The sequence below is a fragment of the Mus musculus genome, chromosome 12 (assembly GCF_000001635.26).
Source record: "Mus musculus strain C57BL/6J chromosome 12, GRCm38.p6 C57BL/6J".
Taxonomy (NCBI): domain Eukaryota; kingdom Metazoa; phylum Chordata; class Mammalia; order Rodentia; family Muridae; genus Mus; species Mus musculus.
The window spans coordinates 38,582,640-38,606,738 of NC_000078.6; the positions used below are offsets into that span (position 1 = coordinate 38,582,640).

The 24,099-nt window shown below is 37.5% G+C and overlaps 1 protein-coding gene and 1 long non-coding RNA gene across 9 annotated transcripts in view; one reads left to right on the plus strand and one right to left on the minus strand.

Annotated features, from left to right (window-relative positions):
• The window catches only part of Dgkb (diacylglycerol kinase, beta), a 754,071-nt gene that overhangs the window by 702,471 nt on the left and 27,501 nt on the right, over positions 1-24,099 (plus strand). For all 8 annotated transcript variants that reach the window (XM_006515068.3, XM_017315019.2, NM_001361688.1 and 5 more), the window contains 2 exons: positions 20,077-20,197; positions 21,464-21,524. In XM_006515068.3, the coding sequence (XP_006515131.1) occupies positions 20,077-20,197; positions 21,464-21,524 (182 nt within the window). The remainder of the gene's footprint in view (positions 1-20,076; positions 20,198-21,463; positions 21,525-24,099) is intronic.
• 4930428E07Rik (RIKEN cDNA 4930428E07 gene) overlaps positions 1-24,099 on the minus strand; it is a 61,713-nt gene that overhangs the window by 29,831 nt on the left and 7,783 nt on the right. Inside the window, exons 2-4 of the long non-coding RNA NR_045943.1 lie at positions 8,392-8,459; positions 7,866-7,968; positions 2,769-2,951 (exon numbers count right to left, since the gene is read on the minus strand). This is a non-coding gene — a long non-coding RNA (RIKEN cDNA 4930428E07 gene). The remainder of the gene's footprint in view (positions 1-2,768; positions 2,952-7,865; positions 7,969-8,391; positions 8,460-24,099) is intronic.

Sequence of the window (24,099 nt, forward strand, 5' to 3'; positions counted from 1 at the left end):
AAGTCCATCTCCTTGCTTTTGCTTAGGGAAACACTCTGCTGATGTTCAAGTGTCCTTATGAAAGCAGAGTTCCCACACAAAGAATGCTATCCCAACAAATTCTGTCTCTGGACCCTCATGTGCCCTGGCAAAAATCATTTCTGCCATTACTTCCCTTTCCAAATTACTACATTTCAAGATAAAGTGCTACATTGGTATAACTATCTGTCAAAGACTGAATCAAATGCTAAGGGATTAAGCTCCAATTCCATGTTGCTGGGTCATCCATTGATGGATTAAGCAGAGAAAAGTGATACGTTGTTACAGCTCACAATTGATGAGTTACAATCAGATTCCACAGGAGGCTGGAGTAGTTACCTTCTGTTCTTCTAGCCCTATCCGTTCCTCCCCACCCCTTCCCTTTTCTCACAGTGCTTGGGAATGAAACAAGAAAGTTCTACGTGCTAAAGAAGCACTCTACCACTGAGTTAAACTCTTTGTTCACTTCTGCCTTCTTCTGACACCAAAATTTATGTTCTTGAAGTAGTAAAGTCACTTAAAATGTGCTGGGCAGCAAGATGTTTGACACATATCTTCAACTTCCAGTAAGAAAATAGAAAATAGAGAGTGGTAAACTCCCCCTCATATATTTCTACCCTAGTCTTTATGCTTTCTGTCCCACTCTTTCCTTTACTTGATTATCTGTTAACGATTTTCCAAGCTGTGCTTTCCCATCACTGTCCTAAGTGGTGAATCTCTCTTGCTGCTCACCCTCCTCCTACAAAATTAGTGGCAGCATCAAAAAGTTTTGTCCACGGGAGTATCACAGTTTAATGTTATTTGATTGGCTTTTATTTGATTTTTTTAGTAATCCCATAAGACAATCAGAATTCTTGGAGCTTCTACAAAGGGCTACTGGCCCTCAGATAAATATGCTGAGGATAACATAATCAGAATTCTTTCTTTCCCACCTTTTCATATACTTAGCTTGTGTTGTTCACTTTCATGCCACCTCCATCACTACCTGCTCATGTGGTGAACTTCATATTCTTCAGACTGATACTTACATAGATCTTTCTTGAGGAAGTATTCCAATTAAATTAGTCAATTCTCCTTCCTGACTACTACCTAGTAACTTGATTGATCTGCTACATTAGCAACCCGAGTTTGGGGTTTTGATTGATTCTTAAATGAATTGTTGGCCTATGTGGGTTCTCTATAACTGCCTTCTTTTTGAGACTAGTCCTAGAATCTTTGTAAAAGCCATATATATATATATGTATATATATATATATATATATTTATGGCATATTGCATATATACTATATGGTATATGTCATATATATATAGTCAAAGAATCAATATATTAATTAACAAATTATTTTCACTCTGTTCTTTGTTAAATTAGCCAGATAATGATCTATCAGGAATGGTCTTTTTATTCTATAGTTTTACTTTTATCTAGCTACCTAATAAAACATAAATATATGAACTGCCCCTCCACCACTTGGCTAGTCAGGTTGTTTTCAGACATTCCTAGATTTAATAAGAAAAAAATAAGTTCAAGTTTCACATTCTGTCCTTGAATCTTTTTGTACAATAGAAGCTAGACACATTTAGGAATCTTAATTCAGAAGACAAAAAAATAGTGAGACATGTAACAAGCCACTTAGGAGCTAAGCTAAAAGCATATTATGTCAAAAGGCAAGTTGCTCTGTAGAAGTACAAATTGTGTCCAAGATTGTTAGGTAGCCCAGTCTTTCAAAAATGTCTGAACCACATGGCTATGTACAATCATCCTATTCTCTCTCTCTCTCTCTCTCTCTCTCTCTCTCTCTCTTCTCTCTCTCTCTCTCTCTCTCTCTCTCTGATTATGTAAATGTATATGCATGTGTGTGTGGTAATAGTAGTAGTAGTAATATTAGTAGTGTCCTTAAAATATGTGTATGTTTTCATGTATGTGCACACGTGTATATGTGTGGTTTCTCATTGAATGTGGTTGTAAGAGATTATAAGAAAGCAAGGTGTCACATTTGGACACAGATGACCAATTTAGCTAATCTAGCTAGCTGTCTTGCTCTGGAAATCCATTGTCTTACCTCACAAACATTAGGATTGTAGACAGGCTTGCCACACCCACACAGTATTCATGTGGGTGCACTCTGGCCCTCACACTTGTATCCTAAGTGATTTTAACCATTGGGCCATCTTCCCAGTCATGAATCCACTTACTTTTTTAGTGTTATTGACTACTTCAAATTTTATAATACAACCTGAGTCAAACAATTCTGCATTGACAATATGATGTAAGGAGACCTCAAAGCGAACTAAACTAATTAACAAGATAAAAACATATTTTTAAAAACTCTAAACATTGTCAAAAATCAGTGAATACACACACACACACACACACACACACACACGCACACACACACACACTTATCCAAATTAATAGTTACATTCCTTCATCATAACAAACTGCTAGAAGCTAATTTTCAGAAATGGAGAGCAAAGCTATCTGCAGACATGTGTTTCTTTCCTCCTTGAACTGGTTCACATGAGCATGTTTCTCTCCCATATCCATGACCCTGTTTTTAGCATCCTTTTCTCTGAGGAAAGTAATTGTTGCTGTATTGTGACAACATAGGTCTTGTATATTTTGCAACATTCTAGAAATGTGCAAAATTACTTTTTAATCAGTGAACTAAGTATGTAAACTACTACGTTCTTATGGAAATAGTGTTAATGAAAAATTCTATGACACTGTTCAGATCACAGGAATCACTCACCAAATCATAAACTTTATATCTTCTCAGCAGTCTTATTTTCCCCAACTTAAAAATGTGTGAGGAGAAGTGATTTCTTCTAATGCAGAACTATGGCTGATGATTTCATCAGAGTGCTCCAGCTGAACATTTCTTCACCAGAAATACAATCAGATGGTGCAGGTCACAAAGGCTATTCATAGACAACTGTAGAAGAGTTGTAAGCAATCAAAAAAGTTGAAGTTAGAATCATATCCATGTTGAACATGGAAATATATATATATGACTCTTGGTATGTAAGTTTCCATGTGTACCATCTATTCACTATCTTTGACCACACCTCCAGGCATCTATGGTTTCAAGTGGAGATTCCATGAGAACTAACTTCATATCTCACAGTCTTTTGGTGTTGGCCAGCATCCCCTTGCAGAAGATTAAAAGGATCCATTAAATGATGCTTGAGGAGGTTGATTTAGATTAGGATAGGGATAAGGATTCCTAGAACCTTTCACTACAAAACCAGACACTGGCATGGATAAGTTTATTGTCCTTTATAACTTGAAGCTTTTCTTTGTTTTACTACATCTTTGACGACTCTAATTTAAATGTTTTTGTGGTAAATATTGTGATTATACATATGGAATCTCTAGATGTTCTTAATGCTATTGTTTCTAATTACTATTTTGAAAATTATGAAAATAGGAAAATATCAGAATAAGGAGAACATATGCATACACATATATTCATCTCTACATCTACTGTTGATTTTGTAGTTTATTATTTATTGATCAATCCAATTTATTATTCATTAATCCAATTACTACCATTAAAATTTTGTAGGAGTGTGTGTGTGTGTGTGTGTGTGTGTGTGTGTGTGTGTGTGTGTGTTTGTGGTTTAATTCAAGTGAAGAAAACCTTTCGAGGACAGAAAGCATAAACGTTAGAAACATTTTTTGTATATATACTGTTCTTTTTGGTACTGGCCCTCAAGCAGAAATGATTCGCACATCTGTTGACTTTTTTCACGTTGCACACATTTGCACCTTTTTTTAAATGTTGACTGAATCGCTTAATTGTAGACAAGCATTCATTTTAATGTAAATCTTACAGTATTACATGAGTGAATGTATGAAAATAGCTTGGAACAGTTTAAATTGGGCAGAATTCTGCTTTGATCATAATGTGCCTCTTCAGCATTAAAATAAACTTGCAACATATGCTGAAAAACATGTGTAATAAGTAAGAGCCTTTTGCTGGTGACTTATCTGGAAAAAAATAAATCATCACTTAATAGAAGTCAAAAATGCAGAACACACTGCCAGCACCCAGCAATGGGATAAGACGATGAACATCTTACATTCATAAAGAGAAACCTGCCCCCCCCCAACCCAAAGAATGAAATTATAACCTTAGAGTGCTTTGACTTTAAACAATTCTTTTAAATATTCTATGACATAAATTATTTAGACAACTGCTCTTTTAACACCTTATTGCTTCAGAGTTGATTCTTGTATATTTATGCTCCTCAAAGGATGCCCAAGAATGTGAGAACTAGACATCAAGTTTTAAAATGGTCAGGAAAAGTAAAGAAGACATGCATATTAGTGAGTTGTGGTAAAAACAGGAGATGTGGGTGGAGTAGGGACAAGATAGGATACTTACCATCTAAAAGTGCCTTGAAAAGATGTTATTAATCAATGACAAGTAGTCAAAGAATTTGTCTGTAACCTTGAGCTATGAGTGACAGGACTAGGGACTTTGAGTGAAACTGTCACAAAGCATTTACCTTCTCTGATTTTGATTTATATGTGGACCTGAATGAGGCAGGAATGTTTTTAATTACAGGTTTTTAGTTGCGAGTAACAATAGCTTACACATAAAGAAATAAGATATTTTGTGCTCATATTAAATATGAAACTAGGGGAAACTGGACTGAACTAGATAAATCTAAGAAAACATTACACAAAACATTGGCTCAGTGTGGGTTTTTTTGATGCCTAAAATCCAAGCACTTGAGAAGGAGGAGGAGGGGATACGGAGTTCAAGCAGCCTATAGTACACAGAAAATTTGAGGCTGGTCTAGGCTACATAAGACCATGTAGGGAAAAAAAAGCACAACAAAATAAAAACAAAAATACTGAAACAAATCACGAGAATATATACCTATAGATGATTACTTATAGGCAAATCCTTTTGGTTATAATTTTATATTTGTCACTTCAAGAGATTTTCTCTAAGATCCTAAGCCATTTCTTCCCTGTCAGTATTCACTGTCAGCTAAATCTGCAGGTGAATCTTTCTTTTAGAAATACTATAAAAGACTCTGAAAAAGAGGGCAGGCATACATAATTTGGTACAGTATTATGAATTCATCACACGTTTATTGATGGTCTCCTCTGTGCCAGATTGTGCATTTGAGAATCTAAACACAAAACAAGAATCACAATGTATGATTCTCACCCAGAAAGATTGTAGCTTAATTTGAAAAAAAAATGTTTGCACCCAGAGCTATTTATTCTCTGAGCAGCCTTCTCTGTAGAGAGCTGTATGGACATTCAAAAGAGCCCTGGAGTATCAGTATATCTGAAAACATATTTATAGGATTCTCTACCGCAACCCACATCTCTCCCAGATTTTCCTGCCATAGTTGGTGGTATCAACACTGGAACTGAACCTGCGTGTGTTCATCTATCTCCTTTTTTATATTTTATTTCTAATTTATTTTTTTTACACTCCATATTCCATTCCCCACCTCCCCCATCCAACCTCTCACTGCTCCACATCCCACACCTTCTCCCCACCCCACTCCACCTGTCCTCTAAACTCCCTGGGCCTCCAGTCTCTTGAGGGTTAGGTGCATCATCTCTGAATGAACACAGACCAGGAAGTCCTCTACTGTATGTGTGTTGGGGGCCTCATATCAGCTGGTCTATGCTGTCTGTTTGGTGGTCCAGTGCTGAGAAATCTCAGGGGTCCAGATTAATTGAGACTGCTGGTCTTCCCACAGGATCTCCCTTCTCCTCAACTTCTTTCAGCCTTCCCTAATTCAACCATAGGTGTCAACTGCTTCTCTCCATTGGTTGGGTATACATATCTACATCTGACTCTTTCAGCTGCTTGTTGGGTCCCTCAGAGGGCAGTCATCATAGATCCCTTTTAGTGAGCACTCTCTAGCCTCAGTAATAGTGTCAGGCCTTGAGACCTCCCCTTGAACTGGATCCCACTTTGGGCCTACTGCTGAACTTTCTTTTCCTCAGGCTCCTCTCCATTTCCATCCCTGTAATTCTTTCAGACAGGGACAATTATGGGTCAGAGATGTGACTGTGGGATGGCAACTCCATCAATCACTTAATGTTCTGTCTTCCTGCTGGAGGTAGGCTCTATAAATTCCCTCTCCCTACTGTTGGGCATTTCATAGAAGGTCCCTCCCTTTGAGTCCTGAGGATCTCTCACTTCCCAGATCTCGGGTGCATTCCGGGGGATCCCCCAAAGCTCCTAGTTCCTGAGGTTGCCTGTTTACATTCTTTCTGCTGGCCCTCAGGGCTTTTGTCCTTTTCCCTCACCCAATATCATATTAGGTTCCCCTCTTCCCCCGCACACTACCCCCACCCCATCTACTTTCCCTCCCAGATCCTTCCGTCCCTCCCCACATGTGATTTCTTTCTTCTCTCTCCCAGGTGGGACTGATGTGTCTGCACTTGGGCACTTCAGCTTGTTGAGTTTTTTGAGTTCTGTGTGCTGTATCTTGGGTATTCTGTACATTGCTTTTTTTAGGGGGGAGGGTAATATCCACTTATTTGTGAGTACATACAATGGTTAAAAACAGACATATGTACCTTCCTTTATTATTATTTCACTTCCTAGGACAATACCTAACTGCACCTACATAAACTAAACAGACATTCCCAAGCTCTAGGCTACAGAAGTATGGTTTTATGACTGACTTCATTTCTGGCCTTTCTCTTTACTATCACTCCCCCTACCCTAACAGTGTTCTGGTTGTGGAGTTAAACAACTTCCCATTTTCTATAACACTATACCAGAGTACTATACTTTCCCCACACATCAGTATTCTGGTATATTGTATATGTGATGTAATTTTGTTGGATGAAATAAATGAACTAATAAACAAAAAATGATGGTAGAATTATGAAGCAATGTGGACAATATAGGAAATTAGATATGAAACAACACAGGAAAATTGAAATTCTTGATAAATTTCCCATCAATATGAAACAATAGAGAAAAGCCAAGATAAATAGTTGTGCAACTGGGTGCTCTGCTTGTGGGAAGTTTGGAGAACCAGTGAGGAACAAAATGAAAAAGGAACTGTACTTATCATTCTCAACAACAAGACCTGGGGAGCTCCTGGTCTAAGAAATGTGGAATTTTAATATGCTTCTTTGTGTGTGTGTGTGTGTGTGTGTGTGTGTGTGTGTGTGTGTGTGCGCGTGCACACACGTGCATAATTGTTTTTTTGCAATTCTTCAGATTCTAATAAGCTTGTATAGTAACAAATATTTTTCTTGTGATAATATTATCCAGAGAGCTAAGAAATTGTACACAGTGTTTAACACATAGTTCCACACTGCTCAAAGCAACTTTGTTCACTTTTACAGTACAGTCCATTGCCCTTTTAAATTCTACTTTATACCTAGAACTTCTCTAGAGTGCCATTGCTCTGTTCCCATTCCTTGTAGCAATGACTGCAGTCTGGGTCTTATTTCTGGTCCAAGTTCACAGTAAGCCCAATGCTGTTCCTTGCCACCTGCAGAGTGCTGGCCTACTTAATCTATCCCCTGTTTGACTTCATGGCAGGAATGCCCATACTCCAGTTCTCTCATGAGGCATCCAGTGTAATTGCATTTCATATTTATCTAACCCAAGGGACTCCTTATCTTATACATTTCACCACCACTTCAGTATCTACACTCACATGGCTTCTATCTGAGTCTTTGAATCTCTGAATCTCTGAGTCTCTGAGTCTCTGAGTTTCTCTCTCTCTCTCTCTCTCTCTCTGTCTCTCTCTCTCTCTCTCTCTCTCTCTCTCTCTCTCTCTCTCACACACACACACACACACACACACATACACACACACACACACACATTTAATTAGTTTACCTCCAATACTTTTCAAGCCACTCTCAAGGAAATGTTGATCCATCAAAAGTGTAGCATTCACAGAATTCATAATTGCATCACTTAAGCATAAAGTATATTTAGTCTAGGGGATAAAGAAAAAGAATAAGCAGGAAAATTACTGTGGGATTGATTGAAACAAGAGAGTTAATCACAAGGTAAAGCAAGTACCAGTCCTCTTTTAGACATCGGGTAGCTTATCTCAGAAATATTAAATGATTTGCCTGAGATTACCTTTGTAGCCAGAGCAGAAGTTTGGAATTAAAATCAGAACTTCTAAGATATCATACTAAATGTTAAATTAGACAAACATTTTGATACAAATGGCTGTGACCTTCAAAGTTTATCCTATCCCTCCTCATGACCTTCTAGAAACAAAACTGTCAGTAGCTGGCATACTCCAAGCCTCTGATCCCTTTTAACTCACAATAATTAGTATCCATTCTCATCCACCAGTTCCCTTGAAGATCCTGAAATATTTTCATACCTTCTTTATTTCAGTACCAACCTGATAGCCAAATGACCCTTGGCCAGGAAAATATTGATGATGGGTATACTTGTAACAAATGTTTTCACCTAGGAAAAAGATAGGTGTGTGCATATTTTTAAAACATGATAGTGCACATATATAAAGCTAGCATTCAGAAACCTGAGGCAGAAGGACTGCTATAAGATTTTGGGAAATTTTGTCTACATATCAAGTATCAAGGCAGGTGGTGCTAAATCAGGAGACCTTTTAGTTTTTGTTTTGTTTTGTTTTGTTTTGTTTGTTCGTTTGTTTTTTTTGTTTTGTTTTGTTTTGTTTTGTTTTGTTTTTTTCGTGACAGGGTTTCTCTATATAGCCCTGGCTGTCCTGGAACTCACTTTGTAGACCAGGCTGGCCTCAAACTCAGAACTCCACCTGCCTCTGCCTCCCAAGTGCCGGGATTAAAGGCATGCGCCACCACCACCCGGCAGGAGACCTTTTAGTAAAAGAGACCCCCAAAACAATGCCCGTGGTTGTTGCCCAGAAATTAAAGGTATCTCCCTATAGTTAAAGACGCCAGACACTTCAGACATATTCCTCAGAGGACTGAGTTGTATCTAGCCCAAAATCCTCCCCCATGACAACTAGCTTTTATAGTACCAGAAGGCGCTATGCAAGATGCCAAGGCAAGAAAACAGTCAGTAGTCCTGTTCGGCCACAATGTCTATGAGGTATGACAAGTGATACCTAATGTTGCAGTATGGACACTCACCTCCTGGCAGTAATTAATAGCTGTCTAATTGGACTTAATTAGACAGGATGGAAATACTGTCAGGTGGTTAGGTATGTCATGGATTTTAAAGGAGAATTTACTACTTTTACTTTCCTAAACTAGTATAATTCTGAACTTCATTCTATATACTTATCCTTATACTGACAGAGACATGTCGTTCTCTGTCTATGTGCAGAAGACAGAGAACATTACTGAAAGCCACAGCTGGTCAAAAAGCAAAGAACAATTGATTCCACAAGGTATCCAGACCCAACTGGTACATATACAGCACAGCCCCATGATTAAAACTCAGGAAACAAACATCTTGGAAGAAGAAACAGAAAAATTATAAGGACCAGGAGGTCTGCTTTGAGATTTTTGTATCCAATAAGTGACAAGGAAGCTATACCCATGAAGCCTCAACAATAGGGATGCCTAAACAAGACCAGGACAATGGCACCATTCATTGACAGACCAGTGTGGATGGGGAAATCTCATGGGATATGACCCCTAGATGAAGAGCTACGAAAGAGGGAAAATTTGTATTTGCTGGAGAAAAGACTCCTAAATTGTTATCTAGTGCCAAGTGTTTAACTCCAAAAGCATATATATGTAGTGGGTTTGGCCTAATGCTGCCTGTATTCTAATGTTAATTTGGGTCTCCAAAATTGTTTGCATGAGAGAGTTGCACACCCTCACATAAGATAGTGAGGGATCCTGTGTCTAGTTGGTTCTGATTGGTAAATAAAGACGCTAGCAGTCAATGGCTGGGCAGGGCAGACAGAATTGGAACTTTTAGGATTTCCTGGGTTTGAGATTGGGGGTTGGGGGAAGGAATCCCGCTATGCTGTTGGAATGTGAAGGAGAGGGAGAAGTCTAAGATTAGAGCAGGACAGAAAGGCGGTCATGTGATGGAGCCAGAAGAACTCTGCCCAGAGCAGCCAAAATAAAACACAGAATTTAGCAAATTTTAACTCGGAATTATCAGTGGGAGGTAGATACCATCAGTAGTGGAAGTTAGACAGTAGCCCAGCTATTGTGCTGATTAAAGCATAACAAAGCAAAATGCTGTGTGTGTGTGTGTGTGTGTGTGTGTGTGTGTGTGTGTGTGTGTGTGTGTGTTGTTTTATTCGGGAACGTAAAGCAAAGCATTGTGGTGGGTAGCGAATCTGTTTTTGGGATTTTTTTAGTTAATTAATTTAACACATATAAGCAAACTTACTAAACAAACTTGGTATGTATTCATACATTTATTCATTATTATTAATTATAAGTAAAAAAAGAGGTTATGAATTTGAAATGGAACAAGAATTTAGGGAGGTTGGGGGCACAGAAAAAGGAATGAAGGATGCTATAATTTTATTTTAAGTAAAATAAAAAATATATTAAGTTTGTTCAAAGCAAAGTTCTGCCTTCAATAACACATTCAACTCTGTGTATGAGGAAGTGTCTTTGGCTCTCCCTTTCTTCATGGGAATTGGAAGTTAATGAACTATAATAAATAGCTACACTATGTCACTGCTGTTGCTATAGGTAATAGTGTCTTAGTCTTAGGTCTCTACCTACCCCAAGAGACTTCTACTATACTTCACAAAAGCTAAGACATTAGTTTTTAAGAAAGGTAAATTCTCAGGTGTTTCACATCTTGACAGTTGTTGTGTAGTTTCTTAATGAAAACTCCTATTCTCTAGGCCAACTACCACTTTCTAATTCTTACTCATTACCTCTGTTCCCTGAATTCAAAAGTTTTGTGTGTGTGTGTGTGTGTGTGTGTGTGTGTGTGTGTGTATTCTATGCAGAACAAATTCCCTTTGTTGTGTGCAAATTAGCACTCCTGTGTGAATCTGTTTATCCTCAAAAACTTGCTTTAATCCTTTGTTAAGGAATAGGAAAATGCTGAATAGATGCTGAGGTCAACTCTAAAATTGCACTGGATGGTTCATTTCTTTGACCCAATACCCACACATTTTGAGCCCAATGTTATAAGTTTATCAGTCCAAAAGTCTCATTTGGGTTTGGGGCAGACTAGGTCTATTTCAGACATAGTGACCTTAGTTGGCTGTATACATGAGGGAGATTCTGTGACCCATTTAAGCATCTGCTCAATAATTCGCACCTTGTTCGATGGATGCCTGTAAGTGTCAAACCAAAGCTGTTAGTAGGTATTCTTTGAAATGTGTATTTCAGCTCTACACTCACTATTTAAAAAAACAGACCATTCTAATAATTTTTTCTAATAAAGTCAATACTTATTCTGTAGTTTTACCTGAGAAAGAGAAAAATAAAAGAATAATAGGAAGGGCTTTCACAGGGGCTTTAAACTAGCTAGTAAAAGTGGCACTCGGAGCAAACACATTAAAATTCTATTTTCCTTTACAAGTGTTTGGTGCAGATGACCCCCACTGATCTTAAATATATTTCTGTATCTCTAACTGAATAGAGGTTTTCCGTACAGCATGTTCTAATGGCACTCTGGCCTTTAGCCAACAAGGCAGTGAATAAGGCTATTTTTAAAATACAGAAGCTGGGAACAGCTGCAGCAATCAAATTTGATAAAAACAGAGAGGAACTTTGCTTTTTTTTTCCCCTAACGGTTTGTCCAAGTTTAGTCTTCTTTCATAGAACTGCCTTTGTCCTGTTGTATGAAGGGCTACAAGACCAATACAGTGAAGCCCTTTTAAACAAATAACTTCTACAAGAATACAACTAAAAAGAATCATTTTCCTTTGTCCCAAGGATATCAATGCAGTGGTGTTTTGAACTTTTTTTTTAAAGTTTTACATTTTGTATGAGCATTCAGAAGAAAAGTGAAGCACATGAGTGAAGTCTACGATCAGAAAAAAAAAAAATCCCCAGAACAATTCCTTAAAAGGGAAGATGTAAAGTCCTTTGTTTCTTAGTGTTAAGAATGTTTGCTCTTGAACATCTCTTACCATCTCCAGTGTTGGAAGCTAGGGCTAGAGATCCTTCCAGGGGCTCAGTTTGCTCCTTGCATTAATATTTGTCAGCAGCATGCTGAACTTTTCTAAACTCTGAAATCATATCAGTACTGAGACTTTGCTGAGATAATGAATTGCTTTGTAAAATATAAGAAATTGTCTAACTCCTTCAGCAGGTCTGCATCGAATTGGCTCATTTTTCCCCTGTGTTTTTGAGACTCAAGATCTTTAGAAACTTGCAGTACAAGAGTAACAAATACCATGATATTACTGGACACTGAGAATTTGTATAGTGATAGGTGGTTAGTGCTGTCTAGGTGTTGCCTATGGAGAATGAGTTTTTCTGCTAACTCTGTAATTGACATGGAAGAAGATATTGTATTTCTTTTAAGTATTTACAAATGAAATTAATTTAAAATCCCATTCAAATAAAACTACTTGTGACAACATTAATCCAATTTAGTCCAGGGCAATAGTACAATTCTTTTTCTGTAGACATAAGGTCATGAAATAAAATTACCTTACAACATGGGAAAGAGGAGGGGGAGTTAGCTACAAAATGGAAGGAGTAAGGTTTCCATAAGACTATTCTTATTTGTTAACAGGCAGCCCATTAGATAAGATCGTCCATCTGTCAGCAATCTGTTATAAGCTTTCAAACAAATAAGACGAACCCAACAGGAATCTTCCCTGACCAGTATAATTCTTTCCTAGGAGCATTGATGAGTCAAGAATTGTTCATCTTTGTATAGCAGGTGTTGCTTCTAAGAAGGGAATTCATTTTTTGGGAAAACTGACTTTTCTTATCTGGGTTCATGAGGAGATATTCACTGTCTTTCATTAAAGCAAAAGTCCTTAAGCATTCACATGAACACATCTAATACACATACGAGAGAGAGAGAGAGAGAGAGAGAGAGAGAGAGAGAGAGAGAGAGAGAGATGCACATATACAGTTTTAAATAGGAACAATTATATTCTCAGTGCATAGAACCTTAAAACCAGTAAGCTTTCAAGGGATCTCTGGCAAGATACCAGATTTCAGGATATAATCCTATATTTTGTTGGCATTAAACATTCCAAGTAAGAAATTGTTGGAATTTGATTCTGCTTAGCAGTCTAACCTTTTCTGTGAAGACAAACTACCAGAGGAGGAAGATTTACTTTTGACCAGTGATGCTTTTATGCACAATCACTCCAGCTATAATCAAGTCTTTCAATCACTTACTAGAATATGCAATATTTATTTGTAAGCAGGATAGATTGAATATCGAAACAGCTCTGATATACAGAGAAACACTGAGTAAAAATCACTATGTTTCATCATTATATTTTGTCTTTGACCTCTCATCATTGAGTTTATGTGTTCAAGAGACCCATGCTATATATATATATATATATATATATATATATATATATATATATATATATCCCCTTTGGTACTAAAATGAAGGAAAGCAGAAGTATCTCTTTAAGTTCTACATTTTTAAGAAAATAACTAATGTTCTTCATTCTTCTAGAGAGTATTAGAAAATACAGATAGTGCTTTTAAAGGGCCACTGGATTTGCATCCCCACTAGGTTGAGATTTAAATGTTTTTGTTTTGTTTTGTTTGAAACATGTAAGGGTGGCTGATATCCCCGCTGACTGTGCTCCTTCACTGGCCTCAGTGTTAGGGTGCAGATGCCCCTCCAAAAGCTATTCAGAATCTGCTGACATCAGCCTTCATTCATGAGCACTTGCTTTGTTCAGTGATGGCACTAATATGAGGAGACACATGAAGTAGCTTGGTTTATAGAAGGGGGCAGAGGAGGCAACGCACTGTGCAAACATTCCCACACACTAATGGCTCATTCACACAGAAAACAAGCGCGAGCCTTCAGCCCCTCCACAAAGCTCGGGGAGAGCAAGTTGACTGGAGGGCCCAGAAGCAGCAGTGTTCCATTCATCTTCTCCTCTCCTCGCACACACTCTGCTTACATTCCCTGATGCTGCACACTGTGGGTAGGAGCCATGAGTAACTGTGGGAAATCTTTAAACTAGTTCACTGTGGGTCTTGTGAATGAAGTGATTCCTTGGTTTGAGTGTCCCGTGGTGAAGATCATTTTTCAAGTGAGTCATGCCAAGTGATTTACAGGCTCTGAATTGTTCTGGGCACAATGGGGATGTTGTTAACAATACACCATAGGTTTGTGCTCTTGTTAGATCATTGTGAAAAGGTTCAAAATTTTAAAATGTAAACCTCAGATAGGAGTAGTCAGCTCTGGCCGGTTTTTTTCAAAAACTCAGATGGCATTAAATAAGATAATTAGAAGATAGGCATGTGATAATACTGTCTGTGTGTGTGTGTGTGTGTGTGTGTGTGTGTGTGTGTGTATACATTAACTCTTCACCCACTTTTTAGATTCTATAGAAAGTAGACTCATCAGAATCTTCTCTTTCTTTTTTTTTTAAATATTTTGGACAGAAATAATCTCCAAACATTAATTTCTTAGCTTTGGTACAGAGATTCAGCTGAGCTTCAGTTCATGTAACTTGGCACAGTCTTCATTGTTGTGTATTTTTGTAGTAATAAACTTTTTGTTTGTTTTATTACACAAAAATTCTAAAATACTGAGTATTGTTAATAGCATGATTTTAAGATATAAGATTTTGTAACACATTCATTATTTTTTCCATCAGTTCTTACTTTGGGTAAGTCTACAAAACAGCATGAAATTGAAACCAAACATGCTTTATTGGAAAACCATATTTTTAAATCATATGAGAAGACTTAAAAACATGTTATATCTTTGCCGTCTGTCAGGTGAGTGTAGTAGTATTAACCTCAAAAACTCTTGGCAGTTTTATCTAGGAGAATGCCTGAGAAGCCTTTAGAAGAGAGTATGTTAATAGCAAACATGCAATGTATATTGTAACTCTTCCTTTCTCTCTGTCAATTGTTGATGATATACAGTCACATAGTATGGTCATTAGTATGCCTGCCAGTGTGTTATAAACAGACGTCAAGATAGTAACTTATTACTTAAAATCACTCCAGCATCAGCTCCTTTTAAATATTGCATCTTCTCCATCCTCAAGGCAGAGAAAAAGATTAAAACATGTAAATGAGAAACCAGTGGAAACTTGATGTAACTAGAGGAAAGAATTTTGAAGTGTTCTAATATTTTTCTTTAACCTAGAACTTTTAAAAGTTTATTACAGGAATTGGTTTGTAGCTCACTTAATCTGTGTGCTTGGCCTAACATGCATTAAGACCATTGGCCATCAGTTAAATCTCCAGTAAAAAATAAATAGTTAAAAAGAATAGGTCACTCTGGCTTTTTGCTCAATGTCTTAAACTCTTGCTAGATAACGTAAACATTATGGGGAAGCACATAATCTCCATATGGTCAGAAGATAAAGCCCCATTGATGGTTAAAGGCCAAATATGGACTTGATAAGTGGTGATGTACTTAGGAATTCATTGTTATGATAAAATGCACCTGCTGGTTACCCCCACATCTCCCACAGTGGGGCAGCATGCTGCTGGATGCCAGACACTAGAAGGATTTTCCTGCGCTGGTCCACATCTCCCTCCTCTCCCTTCAGGACAGATTATTCTGAACTGCTACAACCCACACTCAGCCTGGTTTGCAGTGCACCCTCTTCTGTTCTCTCACATATGGCCGTCTGAAACAATTACATAATGAGACATATTATCAGGGCCTGCCTGTCAAGATGAAGAGACTATGAATAAATATTACCCACTTATTAGCTCCACCACTCCTGTGCTCACTGATCTATCTGTGCCTCTGAGATTCAGATTTTATTCTTATATCCCTGGTATCCTGTGTAATAAAACAACAGTGCATTACCAATACTCAGGAAAGGATTTGAAAAAAAATCAAAGGCCAGGCTGGAGCTGCGACTAGAGACAAAATATACCTACACCATGTTAAACACTGGGATCTGTCCCCTGTGTCACAGAAACAAACAAACAGAATCTTAAGTCCCCTTTGCTATTCTTAGGAAATGTGCTGACTTTTCTAAGGCTAATGATGAGCAGTTTTCTTTCTTATTTCATAAATATTGTCCATTACAAAGCTAAAGAAAAGTAGGATCTATCTCAGGAGATAAACACACATCCTAAGTCAGATATTTTTCATTTGTTTATTCAGTGTGTATGTGTACGTGTGTGAATGTGTGTGTGTGTGTGTGTGTGTGTGTGTGTGTGTGTGTGTGTGTGCGCGCATGTCACATCATATATGAAGGTCAGAGGATAATTTGCATTTCTCTCTACCATGGATTCAGGGTTTCCAACATAGGTGATCAGATCAGGGCTGGAAACAATTGCCTCTACCCTCTGAGCCATTTCACCAGCCATTGGGATTACTTGATGCTCAACAAGACATCCAGAAAGAGTGACTCACCTAGATCTCTAGGTCTGGCCATAATTTTGCCTTCATGTCTCTGAGTTGATTTTTTTTTTTACACTTGGAAAAGTGAACAAGAATTTAATGACTGAGCATAAAGGAGCATGCTAGCTGTCCTACTGCTTTTGATATAAATTGGAAACACTGCTGTTTTATGATAAATCTATATTTAGCAAATGGATCGTGCAAACCTTACATCACATGAATGTGGTTTGACACCATGGTTTGAAACAGCTGGGGGCCACATGGATGTGAATACTGACATGTGTGTCCAGTTGTTATGCCTTCCATGCCACTGACATCATTGATACCTCTAACAGCAAACTAAAACAGAAACGTTTTTGATCTGAAAGAGTTAATATTTCTCTTAAGCAGAGGTAGACAAACATTCTCATAAAGACCCATACTGTGAACATTTTTGGGATCCATGTTGTTCCTGACACAGAATTCATCCATCCTGTCTTTGGAGTGCTATATCACCACAGGACTTAAGTAATTATGAAAATTGGCTTACCAACAATGAAATTTAACATAGTTCTCATGACACAGTATATTATTGTTAAATATTTTGCACTCCTTTTATGTGTGTGTGTTTGTGTTTGTGTGTGTTACTCTTACAAAGAGACAATGCAGTGGATTTTGCTCATGAGCTACAGTTTGTTACGACTCTTCTAAACTATGCAATCAATTGCCAAGGACATCCTGACTTACAGTTTGGCTAAATTCGAGGTGAAGAAATCTTGAATGTTTTAAAAGGTACTATAAGCAGAAATAAATTCGACAATATACAGATGGAAATTATTTGTCCAAATCAGCCAAAATCTTAATCTCAATGATCACAGGCAGACAAGTGGGTCACATAGCACCAAAATTCCATCATATTATGGGAGCCAACTTTACAGCTCAAATGCAAAGTTGTTGGGTTTTGATTTTTGCTATGCCTTTTCTTTCCTCCTAATACCTAAGTAAAAGGAATATGGTATGTATTTATCCTTGATTGTGATCCTCAATATTCTACAGTTCCTAGAGAACTCTTTTCATACAAGGGCATGAAAATATAAAAGCCCAACTCCTCTGAATTTGTTAGATATATCTTCTCCGCTGATTATTAACAGTAGAATTGATTTGCAGGGTATTTTTTCCATGGAGAAGACAAATTAAAGATGAAAATCAGCAGGAGGGTGGTAGACAGTAGCAATATGGTGTGGGTGTAGACAAATCCCTGTGATTCATAGAAAAGTTAGGGCTCACAGATCAGCTCTGTTGTGAGAAACTGCCTCATTTGTAGAATAGTTCCCAGTCTTAGCTCATTAGAAAAAAATGCATAAAGTCTTACCTATTTTGGAGCTGAGCAGTACAAATCACAGTCCCAAATCCATGTTCCTTCTGTGTGATGCACTTTCTATTACCTTGCACACATCTGGGCTCTCAGCACCTGCCATGATGCCACTTTCTGGTTGACATATACCTAAGACATGTGAACACTAACACCCAAACTATGAAGCCAAGCACATTTGAGTGCCGGCTACAGCTGAAAGAATATGTTTCTATTCCCTGTCCATCTGTTCTTGGCAATAGAAATTTAAAGCTAAAAACAGAGAATAAGCTTCTGAGAAACAAGTCTAAATAGGGTGAAAGCAGAAAGATGGATGCCCTATGGTTTCGAATCTAAGCCATAGCTTGGTGATGCAGGTTCTATAGCTGAAAGGTTGTTTTTATTTGGGACTGCTTCCTGCTGCAACTACAGTGTAAAAAATTTTAAATGACATTCTTTTAGCATTCAGTTTATAATACGTTAGTTTGGCCATATATTCTTGTTTTAAGTGCTGCTGTTACACTTTCTAATGATCAGGAGTCTAGTTTTGGGGGGGTTGGAGTGCTCTTCACTGTGGTTGAATCCCATTGAACATGAGTCATTAAGAATTCAGAACTCCGAGCTATCAAACACTCCTTAGTAATGAGTGAAAGCTCTCTGTACAAGATGGATCCCACACAAACACATTTGCTTCTCCTCAAGTTTAACATTGACTTTACGGAGCTGCCAAGCATTTATCTTGTGTAATCACTGTGGCTTCCCACTGTGTGCCACCTCCTCCAGACTTCCTTTTGCCATTAAAACAGTACCAAATTATTTATTTACAGCTACAAAATACACCAAGAACTTAACAAAGAATACCACACTGAGCATGTTGGCATGTGCCTTTAATTTCAGCAGAACAAGAGTATATCTGTGTTTGAACCCATCCTTGTCTGAATATCAAGTTCAAGGCTACCATGTGTACACATAGGAAGAAAGAAAGAAAGAAAGAAAGAAAGAAAGAAAGAAAGAAAGAAAGAGAGAGAGAGAGAGAGAGAGAGGGAGGGAGGGAGGGAGGGAGGGAGGGAAGGAAGGAAGGAAGGAAGGAGGGAGGGAGGGAAGGAAGGAAGGAGGGAGGGAAGGAAGGAAGGAAAGAAGGAAGGAAAGAAGGAAAGAAAGAAGGAAAGAAAGAAAAAAACAAAAATAAAAATAAAAAGGCAAATGTGTGGTCACCACAGTATAAGCATCCTGTCAGAATCTCAGCACTCTGTTCTATAAATGAGCTAATACACTCTCAAAGTGTGGGGGCATGTTACCCTGAGAGTTACCTGGTTGGAGGAGACATGCTGCTTTCTGAATGACTACAAACCTTTAAAAGAACCTGTGACTTACAAAGTGCAATGCTTGCAAGAAATGCATCTATATTGGTATGCATCTCCTGAGCATAATACCAGGGTACAGTGTTTATACTTCAAAGTGAGCGGCTTCAACTTTGCCATTATCATTTTCCTTGGTATGTGAAGATTTAAAAAGTGAACCTGTGAATTTCAGCTTCTTTGTGTTGGTTTAGAAGAGGTATTGATGAGGCTTGCCTTGAGGTATATGCTTAATAGATACTAAAATGGTGGCACCTAGAAGTTCCAGTGCCTTTCTGGCGTTTCTATTAATAATAAAATGATGATGTTTGCAATATGCTAGTTGTCTTATCTGATCTTAAGTATCATTTTTGTAGAGTATATATATTCCTTAACCTGAGGAAATATTTCCAAAAACTTCTATCATTTCTTTAACTTCAACACTTACCTGGTATACAAGCCACTTGATAAAATAAGACTCCATCTTGATAGCCTATGAAATAAGCTTCAACTCCATGATCTCCAAGGTCTCTTGCTTGAGGAATTTAAGAAAATCATGTCTAACAGCAAATCTGTATGCTGTATTTATAGTGATGAAATGCTTATTTTGCTGCCAAATGTGTGATGTGGGCTGTATAGCTCTTCCATGTATACATGTGGAATAACATCAAGTTTGTTGATGTTAGAAACTACTGGTATGTTTCTTTTGGTATTATTTGGCTCTGAGTTTGTTCTTCCTACTTGTTTTAGAATAAGCTGACAGCAAATAGTGTTCCATAGAGCCCCAGAGATTAGTTATACTAACTCTTAGAGAAGTACAGCATTTTTTTGTTGCTTTTGATTTTCAAGACAGACACTTTGTGATATGGCTTATATACTTCCATAAGATACAGTGTTATTTCTGTGGACATGTGCATGCACTGTAATTGACCACCTTTCTGTTTTGTTTCAGATCTGAGTGACCAGCTGCTGGAGGTCGTTGGCTTGGAAGGAGCAATGGAAATGGGCCAAATTTACACGGGCCTGAAAAGTGCGGGCCGGCGGCTGGCTCAGTGCTCCTCTGTGGTTATCAGGTGGTTCTTTAGCTCTAATTGACAGTGTGCTTTGACATGACATGATACGAAATTAACAAAAGGATGTAAGATAACTGATAGTGATATCTTACTTTGTTTCAACTGATCAATGATTACAATTTATTATGGATTTCAAAATGATAGAAATTAGTTCATTTTACAGTCTTAACAGCTACTTCCTATCAGGTTCTATAGAATGTAATTTCTTATTTATTACCATGGTGTTTTGGTTATATTTTTGTAACTGTGACAAAAAGAAATAAGAAAACATATTATAGGAGGATGGGTTTCCTTTGCTCAGGGTAGATGAGTGTCAGCACATTATGTGGAAAGGTTATGGCAGATATGTGGCTGGATCATGGCAGCCAGGAAGGAAAGAGAGGGGAAAGGCGAGGGACAGCATACTCACAAGGACCTACTCCCAGCGCTCAACTTTCTCCAACCAGGCCCACCTACTGAAGCTTGTAGAAATTCCCAAACTGTCTGCTAGGGTGCTACAATTTAACATATGATTCTGCGGGTGATATTTCCAATTCAGTCATAATCTATGGATGCACCAACTAACATGTGAGTTTAATCTACCCCTGTGTTCATTCAAGCTCAAGTTACTGAAGCACAGTAGAACTTACTACACAAATTATCCAAAGGAGAGAAACAAAGCAAACTACTGCTGATCTCTTAAGTTACACTTTTCTCATGTGCTACAGCAGAGCATTGTTCTTGGAAACCTAAATTACAAATAGATTCATGCCAAACTTTCCAACGATTGCATTTTTTTACAATATTTCATCCATAGCAAAACATAGACTGTGTTCTGAACAAAATAGAACAACAAACTGTGATGCAGATACATTAAATATTATTTCGTGACTGTGTTGGTTCTAGAACGTCTTAGATACCCAACACGTTTTCATAAGGTTTGCAGTGCATGTGGTAGAATCGTCAGTGGTGGTGGTGGAAATGAGAGGGTCAACAAGGAGGCTCTTTGGTTTTAGGAATTCTCATAGTGTCTTTGAACACAAACCTTGGTATTTTCATTTAGCGTTCTGAGTTATTCTTTATGTCACCACATTTACCAGGAAGCTTTTAACATTCTTGTGACCAAGGAACCTTTCAGTGTTTATTAATAGTTAATGAAATCCCCCTTTCAGAAGAGGTCAGCAGTGATCATATTTGCCTTCCTTAGACTTATCATCTTATGTTTTACGGATAATCTGTTATATTAAATATTTTAGCATTATAGTTAAAGTGATTTTTTTTCTCCAGAACAAGCAAGTCACTGCCAATGCAGATTGATGGAGAGCCCTGGATGCAGACCCCATGCACAGTGAGTATCAAATGGAGGAGAATCATTACCAGTATTGTTTTTGCTTTCCAGAGATCATGTATTTCTAAGGCTATGTTATCCCAGTATCTATTTTTTTTGTCCTGTCTTCTCTAGGAACTACTTAGCAATCCCCTTTTTCCTCTTTATTTATATAGAGAAGTTATTGCATTCAGTTTGGAAGCACTGTCCACTCCTGTCAGTGACTCACCTTTTTAATATATGCTTGAGCCTAACTTCAGATACCAAAGACCAACTGTAAACTCCGAGACAAAGCAAAGTCCTGAGAAAATGTCCCTTAAGTCTCTTAGGATTAATCTTCAAACATGTAATAAGAAAACTGGTTATGGGATTTTGACACATATGAAAGAAAAAACTGCTGATGTACTATTAAGTAATAGCTTTGTTGTTTCTGAACATTTCTTACAGTCACTAGAGCCTAATATGCTCTAGATAATAAAATAAAGTAATTCTCTGGATAACTGCCATTCTCATGGAGGTAAGATAGAGTCTCAAAGTTTTGATGTGCACTTATTTGAAGGACAGTGTTTGGATGATTTTTTTCCTTCAAGTTTATTAACTCTTAATATTTCATCTTTTGAAAAAAATCTGTTCATCTCATTAACATATCTGTTCACTGGGTTGTTTAATTTGTTGTTGTTTAGTTATCTTCACATTTTTGTATACTCCAGATGGGAATACTTGTTAGTTGGGCAGCTAACAATTTTTTTCTCATTCTGTAGGATATATTTTTGTTTCTTTGGTTAATTCTCTTGATGTTCAGAAACATTTTTATTTTGTGAATTCCCATTTGTTAATTGTTGACATTATTTCCTGAATAATGAAAGTCCTATCTATCCATGGAGTTCTTGCCAAAACTTTTATCTTTAAGTATTTGCCCTACTTTCTCCGTCATCTGGTTCAGAGTTTTGTGTCTTTATATTAATGTCTTTGATATATTTAAAATTGATGTTTTATAAGGTGAAAGGCAGGAATCTAGTTTTATTCTTCTATGTCTAGATATCCAGTTTCCCATCAGCATCTGACTGTTGGTTTTCAAGTGTTTTCTTCTATCTCTCACTGTAAATTACAAATATCCTTTATTTTTCTTCTTTCACTTACTAGATTTTACGCATTTGTGCTTCATCTGGTATTCTTTAGACTCTCTGAATGGCACTACTATGTTCACACTTATAGTCTCCTGGACATTAAGTGTTGTCATTGTTAGAATTACAATTGTCTTAGTTAAGGTTACTATTGTGATGAAGCACCAAGAATAAAAGCCACTTGGAAGGATACAGTTTACTTGGCTTACATAGCCTAAGTCACAGCCCATTGAGGAATCCAAGATAGATACTTAAACTGGGCAGGAACCTGGAGGTAGGAGCTGATGCAGAAGCCATGGAGGGGTGCTGCTTAGTAGTTTTTCTCACTATAGCTTGCTCAGCCTGCTTTCTTATAGACCCAGGACTGCCAACTCATTATGGGATTGGCCTACTTGCATCAATAACTAACTAAGAACATGCTCTATCAACTTGACTACATCCTGATTTTGTGGAGACATTTTCTCAACTGAGACTATCTTCTATGATAACTCTAGATCATGTCAGGTTGATACAAAACCAGCAAGCACACTAATGGTGGTGGCAATTGTGCTCTTGGTGATAGCATTGATGTTTGGAATGTTAATAGTAACAGAATGATGATAATGGTGATGATACATGAGAAAACAATAGTAGTAGTTATGATGTTTATGGTAGAAATTATGGTAAATTTGTAGTCATGGTGGTGAGCATTTTTTATTAGGTAGGATGGCAATGGTCATGGAAACACTGGTACTCTTACTTTTAATTGAAGACCATTATTATTGAGTCGTGGTCACAAGAGAATAAGTAAAAATAAAGCAAAAAGAGTGGAACCAGACTTCTTGCAGTCTTTCAGATGACACAGTGGTCTTGAATAAAGACCCCTGATACATTATGCTCTAAGACCTTCACATGTCCAGATATAAAGTTATCAAAATACTTGATCAGTAGATCTAATTCTCTCTGTCTCTGTCTCTTTCTGTGTCTCTGTCTCTGTCTCTGTCTCTCTGTCTCTCTCTGTCTCTCTCTGTCTCTCTCTCTCTCTCTCTCATACACACACACACACACACACACACACATTGCATTTAACTCCATATTTATGAATCAACTCACTGAGTAGGGAAAACTAAAACATTATGTCTTAGTCTACAGTACTAGTTTATAGCAGAGTAGTGACTAAAGCCGTGCAGCTGGACCCCAGGGGGCTGAAAATTCTTTATTCTTCCTACAGCCATCCCAAAGTGACAAAGTCCTGGGTGCTTGGAGAGCTCTCCTGGGTAAGGTCTAGTGCAAGGCACTTAGCTTTGGTTTCTAGCTCTGCAAGGACTATGTCTATAGATATTTAATTAAATTTTTAGAATAGGCTTAAATTACTACCATAAGCACTTCTGACACTGATTTGAGCTTTTCTTCCAATTAGTAGCAGGATACTCACTTCATTTACTAATTATTATGATCTATAATTGTCAAATTAATAAGTTTATACAATTTAA